This window comes from Podarcis melisellensis (genome assembly GCF_964234715.1).
Source record: "Podarcis melisellensis genome assembly, chromosome: 14".
In the NCBI taxonomy this organism is placed as follows: Eukaryota; Metazoa; Chordata; class Lepidosauria; order Squamata; family Lacertidae; genus Podarcis; species Podarcis melisellensis.
Genome location: NC_138546.1, coordinates 14,057,714 through 14,071,464, shown reverse-complemented (window position 1 = coordinate 14,071,464; position 13,751 = coordinate 14,057,714). Strand labels below are relative to the sequence as shown.

Below are 13,751 nucleotides of genomic sequence, written 5' to 3'. Positions count from 1 at the left end.
TTTTTTGTTAGGTCGATAAAAGTGTGCAGTATAAATATATTATCATTCACTGCACACAGTGCTGCCTTTTCAAATGCTTCCTCCCTCCCCCCCCATTGTTGGCTGTGGTCTCCCCCCCCCCGCTCCTTTCTCCTTCCCTCATCTACTTTTCTGACAAATGACCTTGATTTCTAATGCAGGCAGCAACTCGTCCCCCCTCGGCCCACGTAGGCCTCAGCGTTTCCTTCAGGGAGAGCAAACTTCGACAGAAAGCTCAATATTTGAGGACCCATTGGCACATTTCTCAGAAGCAGCCTCAAGACAGCCTGTGATATGAGTGGCGTCTCCTAAAAATAACCTCCTTCCATAGGCGTGCCTGCACTGTTGCTTCACAGCTTCCCTGCTCAGGGGCTTCAACCTTCGCTCGAGCTGCTGGAGAAAAACGCCACAATAGGGAAGGCCCATGGCTCAGTGGGAGAACATCTTTTTTGTGTAGAGATGGTCCCAGGTATCTCTAGGTAGGGCCGGGAGATAGCCACTCCCAGAGAATCATCACGGCAGACAGTACAAAGCTAGATGGACCATAGTCTGATTCAGTAAAGTGAAGGGCTGTAACTCTATGATACTACTTTAAGCAGTCTGGGCTTCCCCCGAAAGAATCCAGGGAACTGTAGTTTGTCAAGGGTGCAGAGTGTTTTCATGCCCCTCACAGAGTTACAATTCTTAGAATAGTTTCATAGTCAATCTCTTTTCATAGGGAACTCTGAGAATCTTAGCTCCCTGAGGGGAATAGGGGTCTTCTTAGGAGACCCTTAGCACCCTTTACAAACTACAGTTCCCAGAATTATTTGGGGGAAGCCATGAGCACTTGGAAGTGGTATCATAGGGCTTTCTGGGTGTGGTGTGAATGTGGCCAGTACTAAGCTAAATGGTTCAATGGCCAAACTCTGTTTAAGGAAGCTTCCTCTGTTTGCACAAGTCATCCATTCTATTTCATCACAATAATGATGAGCCAGAATTTGCTCTAAAAAAGGGGGTGGATAACCTCAGGGCCAATAGACAGAGGAAACCTGGAGAGTTGATGCCAACCAGCATAGACAATACTAGATGGACCAATGACCTCCCTCAGTATTGGGGAGTGTTCTAGGTTCTTAAATGCAGCAAGTGGCTGAGAAGGCACACTCTGTACTACCAGAGAACAGGATGGTATCAGCTCAGCACAGTTTATCTCTCCCAGACCTTTACTCCAAAAATGCAGTTGAGAATCTGGCCCACTAACTTCTTAATTAAGAAGCAAAGTACCAATTAATTGTGAGGCTGTTGCTATGCGGGTGCCACATCACAAGAAAGGAGAGCAGATAAGGGGGGCACTTTGACTGTGCAATGAAAAACATGGAAGATAATATTTATTTGGTTCAGCTGAAAAGAAGTGTCACAAAACCTCAGCGCTTGAGGAAATAATAAAGGACAAAAAAGCTAATTGTCTCGAGTAGATTTTTGCAGGTTTCTAGAGCTGCGGCTGCAATTGTAAGGCTGCTTTTAAGCAGGGAATTATTTTTACCTATCACAAACCTCTCTGCGTGGCATTCCAAGCGGCATGTTATTATTATTATTTTAAAAACTGAAATCTTTATATCCATTTGTTAGTAATAACCCACCTGACAGCTTTTATCAGCACAAGCTCTAACAGACAAAAGGCTGCACATTTGCAGGAAGCTAACAAGAAAAAGTTGTTCAGGTTTTGCTGAATAATTTAAGTATGATCAGTAGCAGTAATAATATTTTGCTCCAGTTATAGAATCTTACGATCACAGAGCTGTAGAGTTGGAAGGGATCCCCAGTGGTGTCATCTAGTCCAATCCCCTGCATTGCAGGAATCACACCTAATAACAGGTAGGGGGTGGCAGGTACACTGACATTTGAAATACTTAGTCAGCCAATGAGTTGTGTGGTGGCTTCTGGGTGTCCCCTCTGTTGAGCACTCCCCATGACGTTTTTGAACAAAGCTGCACGGAGCTTGGTTGGTGGCAGCTATATATTGAGCATTCATTCTGATTTGTTTGCAGGGAGGTTAGATGATGGTGATGCACCAGGCATTATCCCACACTTTCCAGTGCATTTCCCTCCCACTTTCTTTATCACAAAAGTCTTGATTTTTCATTGCACAAGAGCTCTGAATCAACTCTAATTGCGCAACCTCAGCCTGCTATTTATAGTAAAATAAGTGCTAGCGCTCACTTACAGATTCAGCTAACTTCAGTGAGGATTAGCCCTAAACAACTTAGGCCCACAGCACCTTCAGGACTGTCTGCTTCCTGATGCTCCACATCAGTCACTGAGATCTTCGGATGGAACACCTTTGATCGCCCTTGAGCAGGCATAGGCAAACTTACCCCGCCAGTTGTTTTGGGACTACAACTCCCACCATCCCTAGCTAACAGGACCAGTGGTCAGGGATGATGGGAGTTGTAGTCCCAAAACATCTGGCGGGCCGAGTTTGCCTATGCCTGCCTTGGCCAGCTTTTATTGTGGCAGCCCTTGCACTGTGGAACTCCCTCAACAGAAGTTCAGATGGTGCGCTTTATGCTTTCTGTTGTTGTTGTTGTTGTTGTTTAGTCGTTTAGTCATGTCCGACTCTTCGTGACCCCATGGACCAGAGAACGCCAGGCACTCCTGTCTTCCACTGCCTCCCGCAGTTTGGTCAAACTCACGCTGGTAACCTCGAAAACACTATCCAACCATCTCGTCCTCTGTCGCCCCCTTCTCCTTGTGCCCTCCATCTTTCCCAACATCAGGGTCTTCTCCAGGGAGTCTTCTCTTCTCATGAGGTGGCCAAAGTACTGGAGCCTCAGCTTCACAATCTGTCCTTCCAGTGAGCACTCAGGGCTGATTTCCTTCAGTATGGAGAGGTTTGATCTTCTTGCAGTCCATGGGACTCTCAAGAGTCTCCTCCAGCACCATAATTCAAAAGCATCAATTCTTCGGCGATCAGCCTTCTTTATGGTCCAGCTCTCACTTCCATACATCACTACTGGGAAAACCATAGCTTTAACTATATGAACCTTTGTTGGCAAGGTGATATCTCTACTTCTCAAGATGCTGTGCTTTCTGTTAGGTCTTTTTAAATGGCTACTGTTCAAATAGGCCTTTGGAATGTGATTTGTTTTTATCGATGTTATTGTAGTATTATGTTGTCATGTTGCACACCGCCTTGTATGTGTGTGTGAGTTGCAACATCCTTATCAAAAGGGCTTTAAGCTCCGCTTAAATGCAATCGACTTGTTTTCAGCAGGACTTACTCGACAGCAGGTACACAGTGGCGGAGCTCCATGCTCCGGCACCGGGGGAGAAGAGCAGGCGGGGGCGGGGCGCCCAGCGCGGGCGGGGGGCAGCCGCGATGGAACCCCACCGGGATCGCGCTGCCGGGGGCGGTGTGCTCCCCCCGCCCCCTCTTCCTCCGCCAGTGCAGGTGCATGCATAGGAATGCAGCCTTACAGACCCGCTGAAGCCCGCAATCTTAGGCGCAGTGTTCCTCCAAACTGTGGCTGCGTACACACACCATCTATCCCTGCAAAAATCCTGGGAACTGTAGTTCCCCCGCCAAGGAGCAACAATTCCCAGCACCCTGAACGAACTGCAACCGCCGGGATTCCGCGGAAGGGCGGGGATGCGCTTGGGCTGAGCGACGTCTGTGCACGCAGCAATTGCTGCGAGGCCAGAACAACGCGCGGGCGCGCTCCCCCCTTCACACGCCGACTCGCGTGCCTTTAAGAGCGCGGCGTGCTCTCAGGCAATAGCTCGGCACGCGAAGCAGCTCTCGCTCGGCCCAGAGGCTCCCCAAACCGGGAATCGCACCTGCTCTAATAGTCGCGGATCGAGCCGCCCTTAAAGGCACAGCTGGGAAGGGGTGGCCGGGGACGCGGGCGCTCGGCAGCTAAGCCGGGCGCCGCTCTCGGTTGCGAGCCGTGCCAAGGCGCATCCGGAGAGAGACGCCCCCACCCCCTGCCTGTCCAAAGCCCCCAGACCAGCTTCTCCTCCTCCTCCTGAAAAAAGGCGCCGCTCGCTCGCTCGGCTGCGCCGCCGCCGGCTCCTCCCCACCGTCTCCTTTGCGCGCACGCCCCTTGCCGCCAAGCCCCTCTCCTCCCCTCGGCTCGTCTGGAGCGAGCGAGCGCGGGGCTGCCTCGCCTGCCTGGCTGCCGGAGGGCCGGGCCTCCTCGGCTCCTCTCGCCTGCCTGCCTGCCTGCTCTCCGCCTCCTCGGCCGCCTCCGCCTCCTCCTCCTGCTGCTGACGTCTCGTCCGTCTGAAAAACTCCAGGCGGCGGCGGCGGATGCGGCGCTTCTGAGTGGCTCAGCGAGCAGCAGCAGCAGCAGCAATCCCGAGCAGCAGCAGCAGCAGCAGCCGCCGCCGCCGCCGCTGCCTCCGCCGCGAAGATGGTGGTGGTGGCCGCGTCGCCTTCGCCGTCTTCGTCCGCGGCCGCTTCGTGCGCCCGCCGCCTGGCCCGCCGCTCGCGCTCGGCGCTGGTCTTGGCGCTCACCGTGCTGCTCGTGCAGACGCTGGTCGTGTGGAATTTCAGCAGCCTGGACTCCGGCGAGGAGGAGCAGCAGCGCCCGCCGCAGGGCAGCAGCAGCCGCAGCGCCAGCCGCCGCCGGGAGAAGCGCGACCTGGAGAGCAGCAACCCTGGCCACGACGGGCACCGCGCGCACCAGCACCGCAAGGGACCCGGCGCCTTCCGCGCCAAGGCGGCGATGGTAAGGGGCGCCTTCCCTCCGCTCGCGGGAGAGGAGGTGAGGAGCGGTGAGAGTGAGGCTAGGAAAGGCAGCGGCTTCCCCCACCCCCCCTTCCCTCCAAAGATGCTCTGAAGGGCAAGCCCTGGAGGGCGCCGCCGGTGGCCCTGGAGAAGACGCCGTGGCCGCCTTGGCGCGCCTGTGCGCCCGAGACGCCTTGGCGCGCGTCTTACCCGTCTGGCGGCGCACTTCTTCGGAAGGCAGCCTCGGCTTCGAAGGGACTTATTGCGGGGTTAGGGGGCGCAGGGTGGTGGGTTAACCCCTTCCCGCCTTCCAGCGGCGTCTTTCCTTCTCTTCTCTCCCTCTCCCCGCCTCCTCTCTCGTACTCCCCGCGTGGCGATCTCATCTATCGGACTGTGTTGGGTTTCTATGATGGATGTCCCTTGGGGGGAAACAGTGTTGTTGAATTGGGCTCCTTGGGAATTTTGCACAGAGTGGACTTTAAAAACAAACAAGCACGCGCGACGTACAGCCCAAGCCTGATCTAATGCGTTTTGGCTCCGAAGTGAGTCCCGCGGAGGGCAGAGCCGCACCATGCAATATACGGGCTTGCTCAAGAGTAAATAGGGATTTCCACCGTGGCAGGGCTTGCCTCTATGCGCTTGGTGGGACTTGGGAGGAAACACTCTTAAGATTTGGGGCTGTCATTCTGAGACCTCGGGTGCCTTTTGGGGTTTACCTTTAGGTGGAAGAAAGATGGGGTGCTGATGGTGAGGGGAGAAGAAGTCCTTTAAGAAAAAAGATTTTAAGGTGCACAGTACAGAGAAAAAGTAGTAAGATGATTCATGACAAGGTATGTGTGGTATTTCCCCCTTTTCCATGCTCAATCTTGATGTTTGGTGTCTTGCTCAAAGAATAGTCAGGAGAAGTCCTGGGAGTCCTCTTTGCACTCTACAGTTCTTAGATCGAGCGGGTTGTCTCGCAGTGTCTTCTTCTTCATTTTTGCCAAGCAAGACTGCCTTCCATGAACACAGTCTTAACAATGTGTCCAGAAGTGACTGCGGAGGCCAATTCTGGATCCACACATCCTTCTTGCAGTGTGTGCTGTGGATGTAGAGGTGTCTTAGGGTTGAGCATCAGGCAAGGGATGGATGGCAACCCAGGAGGCTTCCACATGCCAGCTTGCTTTGCACTTGGTGCAGCTCACACATGCAGGTGTACCACATCATCCACAGGATTGCGTTGTTCTCAGGAAAATGCCATCACATATAATCTTCCCCCTATTATATCCAGATTTTTTGGGTTGTTTTTTTTTAATAAAAAAGCTTTCTGGATTTTCTGTTGAAATTATAACTCTGGATTAAATATGGGCTGGAAGGGTCTATTTATGAGAACCATGTCATTTGGACTTAGGGAAAGTGCCCCGAGGACCTGTAGAAATATGTGTCTCTCTTTTATTAACTTGAGTGTATCCTGGTTTTAAATCTGCATCATAGGTGAGGATGCGTGAACCAGTCAATTTCAGTTTATCATTTCCCCCTGTCTTAAGCTTGATTCTCCACATTCCCACAACTTGTGACAGAGGTAATCAGATTTTGGTTTGAATTTCTCCAATATACACATGGTTGTATGCAATTTTACCTAATATATATATTTTTGCAAAGCGGTTTCCCCTAACTATAATGCATTCCCTTACATTACTTTCACCTGCTATGTGTGTTTATATGCAGACTAGTATATGGATCTTTGTACATATAGGTTGGCTGGAGAACTGCACTGCCAAATTCAGAGAAGTGCAAATTTCGAAGTTCGGCAGTGTCTTGATTTTGCTTATTGTTTCAGAAAGTGAAGGATCAGTAAGTTCACCTTTGAGTGTGAACTGAATTGAATTGCTCTCCAGTCCTTAGCCAGGGTTTTCTTCTAGACACGGAGGAGTTTCTGAAAGTTGGATCTGGGTGCTAAAGGGAAGAAAAAGAAGAAAGGACTCGAAGCACACAATTTGGAAGTCTCTTCCAGCTTGCGATGTGCTGGTGTGGTGCATGTACTCCTACACCCTGTGGCATTTTCTCGAGCCGGGATGGCTCACCCTGGCCATAGAGCAAACTTTTCTGAGACCCCACTGATTTTGCCAGAGTTGGCAAAAAGACAAAAGTCAGACTCAGTGCTGGGGTCGGTGGAGAGATTTAAACCTCTCTGCACAGCCCAGATATGGATCACTGCCTGCCACCCCAGACATTGGATCAATCATTTGATGAGCAGGGAGGGCTGACCAAAGGAGGTAGCTCTGTGCGTGTGTGCATATGCAACAATGTTTGAGGGGCACGACTCCTCTTTGAGTGCTCTTGCCACTTCTATCTGCCTTGCCCAGGCTTACCATCCCTGGCGTAGGAGTCAACTGCTAGAGGCCAAGGTCCCTTTGCCCCCCCCCAATATTGGAGGTCCTGGACCCCCCCCCCCCGAAGTTGAAGGACATTGCCATTCAAGTGGTGTGCATGTGCTGTGTCATATGATCGATTATGTGAGGCGAGGCTTACCTGGCTCCTTCCCCAATATTTTATTCAACACCCCAGGCCTTGGGTGGCAAGTGCAAGCAACCTTTTAATCAAAGAAGTTGTTCAGTTCCCCATATGTTTTAAATATGTGTTTTCTGGATTTTCAGTCTCGGACGTGTTGAGCCAAGGCTTGGGTCCAGAACCTCCCTTTGAAGGCTTGGTCTGAGTCTTGGAGCATGCTGAAATCCTAAATTGGATGCCTCTGACCCTGTGCTGAGAGCCATTGTCTTACCTCCGCGAGTAACACTGCCACCTCTTGTGCAGCTAGGGCAAGAGCTTGTAGAGCAAACCAATAAAATTTGAGACAGAATCTTTCGAAACCATAGGGTTGGTCTTTGCCCCTCTCAAAAGTGACCCAGTGCTTCAGCGGCATTTTCCTTCGCCAGGCTGGCCTTGCTTTCGACAAGCCTACCTGAGTCGACCTTTCCACAGCGCTGCTTTGTAAAGAACTCCTCAGTCCGGAGGTTTGAAGCTCCTCCACCAATGCTTAACACAGCTGTAATTTTAAAAAGTGTCTGCCTTCATATTCAAGAAAGGTAGCCAGCATAACTCCTTTGTTGGCGGAGACTGCATGTCTGCCTCACGAGGATGCTGCAGTTTCATCCTGCATTAGTCGGTGAGTTGAGCTAGGAGGTGACCACTAAAGACCCTCCCCATTCTAGCTTCTAGAAGATCCCATCTGCCTCACTGTGGTGGCACTTTTATGACTTAAATTCTAAGCAACCCACCTTAATTCTAGCCCAGTCTGTTTGGATTCTCTAACTGGGGAAACTCCCTCCAAGTCAACCTTTTCTTGGAGGGGGGCAGTGCTGAGGTGTTTATTGGGTTAAGAAAGGCATTCAGGACATCCTCAGAGGTATCCTTTTTCACGTGTTCCATGGGATGTTGTGAAAGAGGTCCAGAAAGATCTACAGCACCCCAAAAAACCCCATTAAAAATCCCTCACTGTGTCTTGGGATCACAATATTTCCCTGAAGGAAATCCTGTAGAGCCAATGAATTAACTCCACCTGGCGTGCCTGGTTTAGATCAACAACTGCCCATTGCTCCTCTCCTTAAAATTTCCCCAATAGTTCCCCAAGGAAGGAGAGAACGGCCATATTTTGGAACGCAAATATTTTTGTAGCCGGATAGAAATTTCTGTGCATCTTTTATTTTAAGGGCAGCTGTCTTAAATCATTTGAAGTTGCCCTCTGTCCTGGCTTTGGGGTTTCACAGCTGAGCTGTAGCAAAAGCATCCTAGTTCTGGATCTCTCAGAAGGTTGTTTTTTAACTTTCAAAGCTGCTGTGAGCCCTGTCACACCAGTGCGAGTTAACTTCCCTACTGAGCATTAATCTGGCTTTTAAAAACACACTCTTTTCCTTGTGCCCTTTGGCGGTTTGCTCAGCTGTTTCGGGTGTGGGAGCCCCTGGCTATCACCCACAATTCTTCCCTTTGGCTATCAACTGATAAGGGGAAGGGGAGCAAGAGGAGAAATGTCCCAGAGGCCTTCGGCACATCAGCAGTTTCCCCAACTACCTTAAAGGCACAGGCGCCTCCTGGATATCCACTGCATTTCTCTTCCATCTCCCTTCTTGCGTTTGCGACCCCGCCTTGCCTCTTCTCCCTGGAGCCCTTTAGCCTTGGAGCTCAACTTTTCCCCACTCTTTTGAGCCCAGGGGAAAGAGGAGAACAGAAGCCCTAAGTGACCTTTGTTTTCCTTTTGGAGGGTTTGCTGTGCTATACCCACCTGAGGAATTTCGTTCCCTGAAGCAACCAAACTATCCGCAGGGGATCTAGTTATGAAACAGCAGAGGGGAAAGTGCTTTAACTGGGTTCTCTATTATTAGAAGCCCTCTTAGGGGACTCAATTATTTTGAAATGCATCACTTGCTGAGTCATCAAAATCTCCCCCCAAAGTCGAGGGGCATTTTCCTTCGCTGCTGGGATATTTGCATTGGGGATTATATATATATATCTATCTGTATAAGATTGCATGCAAAGCATGGTGCTGAGCGGTCCCTGAACGGGTAGATCAGGAAGGACTTGCGACGCTGATGAAATGGACAGCAATGTTGCAAGGAATGCATGTGGTGTTGAAAATATTGCCCCCTCACACATATTTTTAAAAATGAACATTACGGGTTGATTTCAGGCGAGTTCTTTCCAGAGCACACCCACTGAAATGCGGGGACGCAAGTTAGTCCTGCCCATTAATTCTAGTGGGTGTACTCTGAGTAGGACTAGCATGGAAAACAACGTTATATCTTGCTTGCTAGAACAGGCCGGGATATGTTTGTTTTACTTACCTCTTAAGGTAAGTAAACCTCAGCTTTATCTTCTCCTGAAGATATCCTGCAAGGCAGCCAGGGATTAGATCAGAGGTTTCCTTTTTCTAAATGGGCTACCTTCCCAGGTTGTTGACAAGCCCCACCTGCCCTTCATGTCCCTCTACAGCTCACGCAGAAAACACCTTCTTGGACTCACTATTGGTCTCATTCTCTCAATCTGCCATAGCCTGTCTTCACATGCAGGGGGAGTCCCTAACTCATCAAGGGTTTGAGACCCATCGGCTACCCTCACCTGATTTAGCCGGCCAATCAAAGTGGCTGCTGTCACATGCTGACAGCTTCTGGGAGCCACAGGTGAGAGCTGAGTGCAGGGTGGGGACCAAAGGTGGGCATACCACCCTCAAAGGAGCAGGATGTGTCCCCTCACCAGCGGTACTCCCCCTCCCGTAACGCCCCCCTACACCCCTGGGTTGATATTACCTGTTTACTAAAAGGATTCATATGCCACTTTTCATTCAGGGTATCAAAGTTGTGTACAGCATGATTTAAACAATGAAATATAATTAAAACTACATCAAATGATATATCAAACAAGGGGCATGTCTCTTGACGACACTCCTTTTTCAGGAAGCCTTTTCAAGAGGAGGTTTTTATCCTTGTCAGTCTCTTGTATCGGATTTGAAATTGCTTTTATTGTTGATGGTTTTTATCCTTAATTGCTCTGAGATGCTTTTATGGGAAGTGATTCATAAAATAAATAAATAAAAATAAGCATACAGTCCCCATACGGTAGGCACGAAGGAGTGAGCTGGTGATCAATGGTCTTTAATTCACTCAAGCGTTTGCAGTCCAGTTGCCAACAAGAAACCACCAGTGAAGGTGCCCGCTGGATTTCTGGGGAGAGACTGTGCCACAAAACAGGCACCCCTACCAGTGGCGTAGCGTGGGGGGTGCAGGGGGGCCGGCCGCACCGGGCGCAACATCTGGGGGTTTGGGTTAGGGGGCGCAAATCCACGGGTTAGGGGGTGCAAATTACTTGCCTTGCCCCGGGTGCTGACAACCCACGCTACGCCACTGACCCCTACAGAGAAACACCCTACTCCTGGTTGGTGCCAGGTGGGTCAGAACAGGCTGTGGTGCCACACACAGGTGGTTCTTTATTTGGGGGATGGTGGGCCAGGTCCTTATCTTCCCCCACCCCTCACAGGCCTAGTTTGACAGTTGGTTGGGGCCACAGCCCTGTCAGTCACCTGATGCCACTGTGATGTCATCAACCCATTTTTTGCATAGGGCTGTAAATGGAAGGCACAGTCAGCTGATCACTGGGCCTTCTGCTATGATCAGCTGATTGCCAGGACTTGCGAAGTGATGGGCATAGGACGGCCAACCAGCTGACCGTTGGGTGCCTGCAAAGTCCCATTGGCCCAGCCACTTCTTTCCCTGCACCTAATGCCCTCTGTCAACAGGCGTAGGCCTGGTGGGTATGACTTGGCCACAGCAACCTTGCAGGCCAAACGGGGAGCCCTGGCAGGCTGAATTAGACCTGCTGCTTTATGTTCAGCCTTTTCCCTCCAAGGCAAGGGTAGCCAACAAGGTGCCCTCCAGATGCAGGTGGACTTGCAACTCCCATCAGCCTCAACTAGCACAACCAATGGCTAGGATTGACTGGAGTTGTAGTCCAGCAGCGTCTGGAGGGTGCCAAACTGGCAAACCATGTTCAAGACACTACATGTTGATCTTCCCCTTTCCCAATTTTCCTGACTTTCAGCCCTATAAGGTAGATTGTACACAAACACACACACACACACAGAGAGAGAGAGAGAGAGAGAGAGAGAGAGAGAGAGAGAGAGAGAGAGAGAGAGAGAGACCCTTGAAAACCCAGCGAGTTATTTATGGCTGAGAAGTAATTTGAAGCCAGGACGTCTGGCCTGATATGACTTTGCTATTGCACCTTCCTGCCTTTTTGAGACTGAAGGACTGTCACAAAACAGGAAACTGGACTTTGCCATTCATGACATCACTGTTAGCACACAAGTGGTTGTAATAAGAATGACGAAAGGCAGTGGAGGCAACGAAATCATTTGCCGATGGGATATTTTGGACCTGGGGGCCAAAGAAAAGGAAAGTTTTCTCCCTTGCCCCCCCCCCCCGTTAGCACTGAGAGAAATCTTATTACAAAGCTTTCCATTAACCAGGCTCTGCTTAATAAAACAAACAAATCTCTTCAGCCTCTGAGCTAATGTATGCATTATTTAAGAACACTGTTAAAAGGCGGCAGCCTAAATGGATGGGCTACTGTGTCAGTTGTCTCATTAAGTCTCTCTCTCTTAGGCTTTCTCTTTTTTAATTTGGCTTTTTACGGCCCACCTAAGATTTGAGACAGATTATAAACCACTTGGTTCATATTCACAGCATCTCTGATTGGTGGGCAAGTCGTGCGCTATTCCCGAATGCCGGATCTTTCAGAAGCACACTGCTGTGAGCTTTGGCAAGTTAACGGAATGCAAAGGAACATAGGAAACTGCCTGGTCCTGAGTCAAACCATTGGGCCATCTACCTCAGTATTGTCTACACTGGCTGGCAGCAGCTCTCTGGGGTTTCTGGCAGGGGACATTCCCAGCCCCACCAGGAGATGATGAGGACTGAACCCGGGATCTTTCTATTTATTTTCTCCAAGGAGCTCAAGATGGTACACATAGTTCTCCTCCTTGTTTAATCCCAACAACCCTGTGAGGTAGGCTAGACTGAGAGGCAATGACGGGCCTTCATGACCAAGTGGGGATTTGAACCCTAGTCTCCCAAGTCCTGGGGACGCGGGTGGCCCTGTGGGTTAAACAACAGAGCCTAGGACTTGCCAATCAGAAGGTCGGCGGTTCAAATCCCCGCGACGGGGTGAGCTCCTGTTGCTCAGTCCCTGCTCCTGCCAACCTAGCAGTTCGAAAGCACATCAAAGTGCAAGTAGATAAATAGGTAACGCTCCGCTGGGAAGATAAACGGCGTTTCCGTGCGCTGCTCTGGTTCGCCAGAAGTAGCTTAGTCATGCTGGCCACATGACCCGGAAGCTGTATGCCGGCTCCCTTGGCCAATAAAGCGAGATGAGCGCCGCGACCCCAGAGTCGGCCACAACTGGACCTAATGGTCAGGGGTCCCTTTACTCCCAGGTCCTAGTCCAACACACTAACCACTACACACCACACTTGTTCACTCAGCACCCTGAAACTGCACTGTGGAACAACCAGAGGCTTTGGATCATGGTAGGTGCCGTGTTCTCACTCCCCCCTTTTTAATATTAAGGTTTCATTGGTCCCCCCCCCCCCCAAAAAAAAATCCCATATCTCTCTGCAGTTGTTCTTATTCGAAATTAAAGCCTATTCATTTTTCTGCTGTGACAAGAGAGGACCAGCTGTTGTACACAAGAAATCTACGCCTGGTGTGCACATCCCACCAAGTGTTGAAATTAACAGTATGAAATAACCCATATGGTTACCTGGTTTGCATCTTTTTCCTGAAAATACTTTTCTCGTCCTTAATTCTGTGTGTGCGTTCCGAAAATGCAACGTTCCGTGTAGATATTTCCAAAACCTCACGTTGATGTTGGATGACTCGAGGGGAGAGGAGCATGAACTGGGGTATAATTCACAAATGTTGTTCAGAGCGTGCGGCTTGCAATTCTCCTGATTCTTCTCTGCAAAGCTGGAGTAAATTTTGCTCCTGGCAGAGACAGTAGGGCCTGTTGCTATCCAGAACATAGGAAGCTGCCTTGCAGTGAGTCAAACCATTGGTCCACCTAGTTCTATCTTGTCTACACCAGGGACATTTCTGGCAGTACCTGGAGATGCCAGGGGTTGAACCCGGACCTGCTGCATGCATATCAGATACCCTACCTCTGAGCTAAAGGCCTCCCACTTTTGACCCAGCTGCAACTGCACAGCTCAGGTTTTCCTTGGGGTTTACCTTCTGCTCTTTAATTCAATTGTCCCATGTTTCGTTAGCTTGCAGCCAGGTTTGAGGTGACATTAACTGCACCTTCTCATTTAACTTGTCCTTTACAAAACAAGCAAACAAAAAACGCAGGTAGCACCAGCTGTGTATGTGGTGGGTGACAATTATTAGAATCGTTGCAGACAGGGAGGAGGAACTTATCCCTTTCCCCTTTTGGTGCTTTTCTGATGCGTCCATTGGCATCAGGGAGAAATCCCCTGTTGGTACTTACACGGGATTTCCCC

The 13,751-nt window shown here is 50.1% G+C and overlaps 1 protein-coding gene across 1 annotated transcript in view; it reads left to right on the top strand.

The window, feature by feature from the left end:
- The first annotated feature begins 4,290 nt into the window (after window positions 1-4,290).
- Window positions 4,291-13,751, top strand: part of XYLT1 (xylosyltransferase 1) — a 164,025-nt gene continuing 154,564 nt past the window's right edge. The window contains exon 1 of the mRNA XM_081887983.1: window positions 4,291-4,727. Within this exon, the coding sequence (XP_081744109.1) occupies window positions 4,410-4,727 (318 nt within the window). The 5' untranslated portion in view covers window positions 4,291-4,409. The remainder of the gene's footprint in view (window positions 4,728-13,751) is intronic.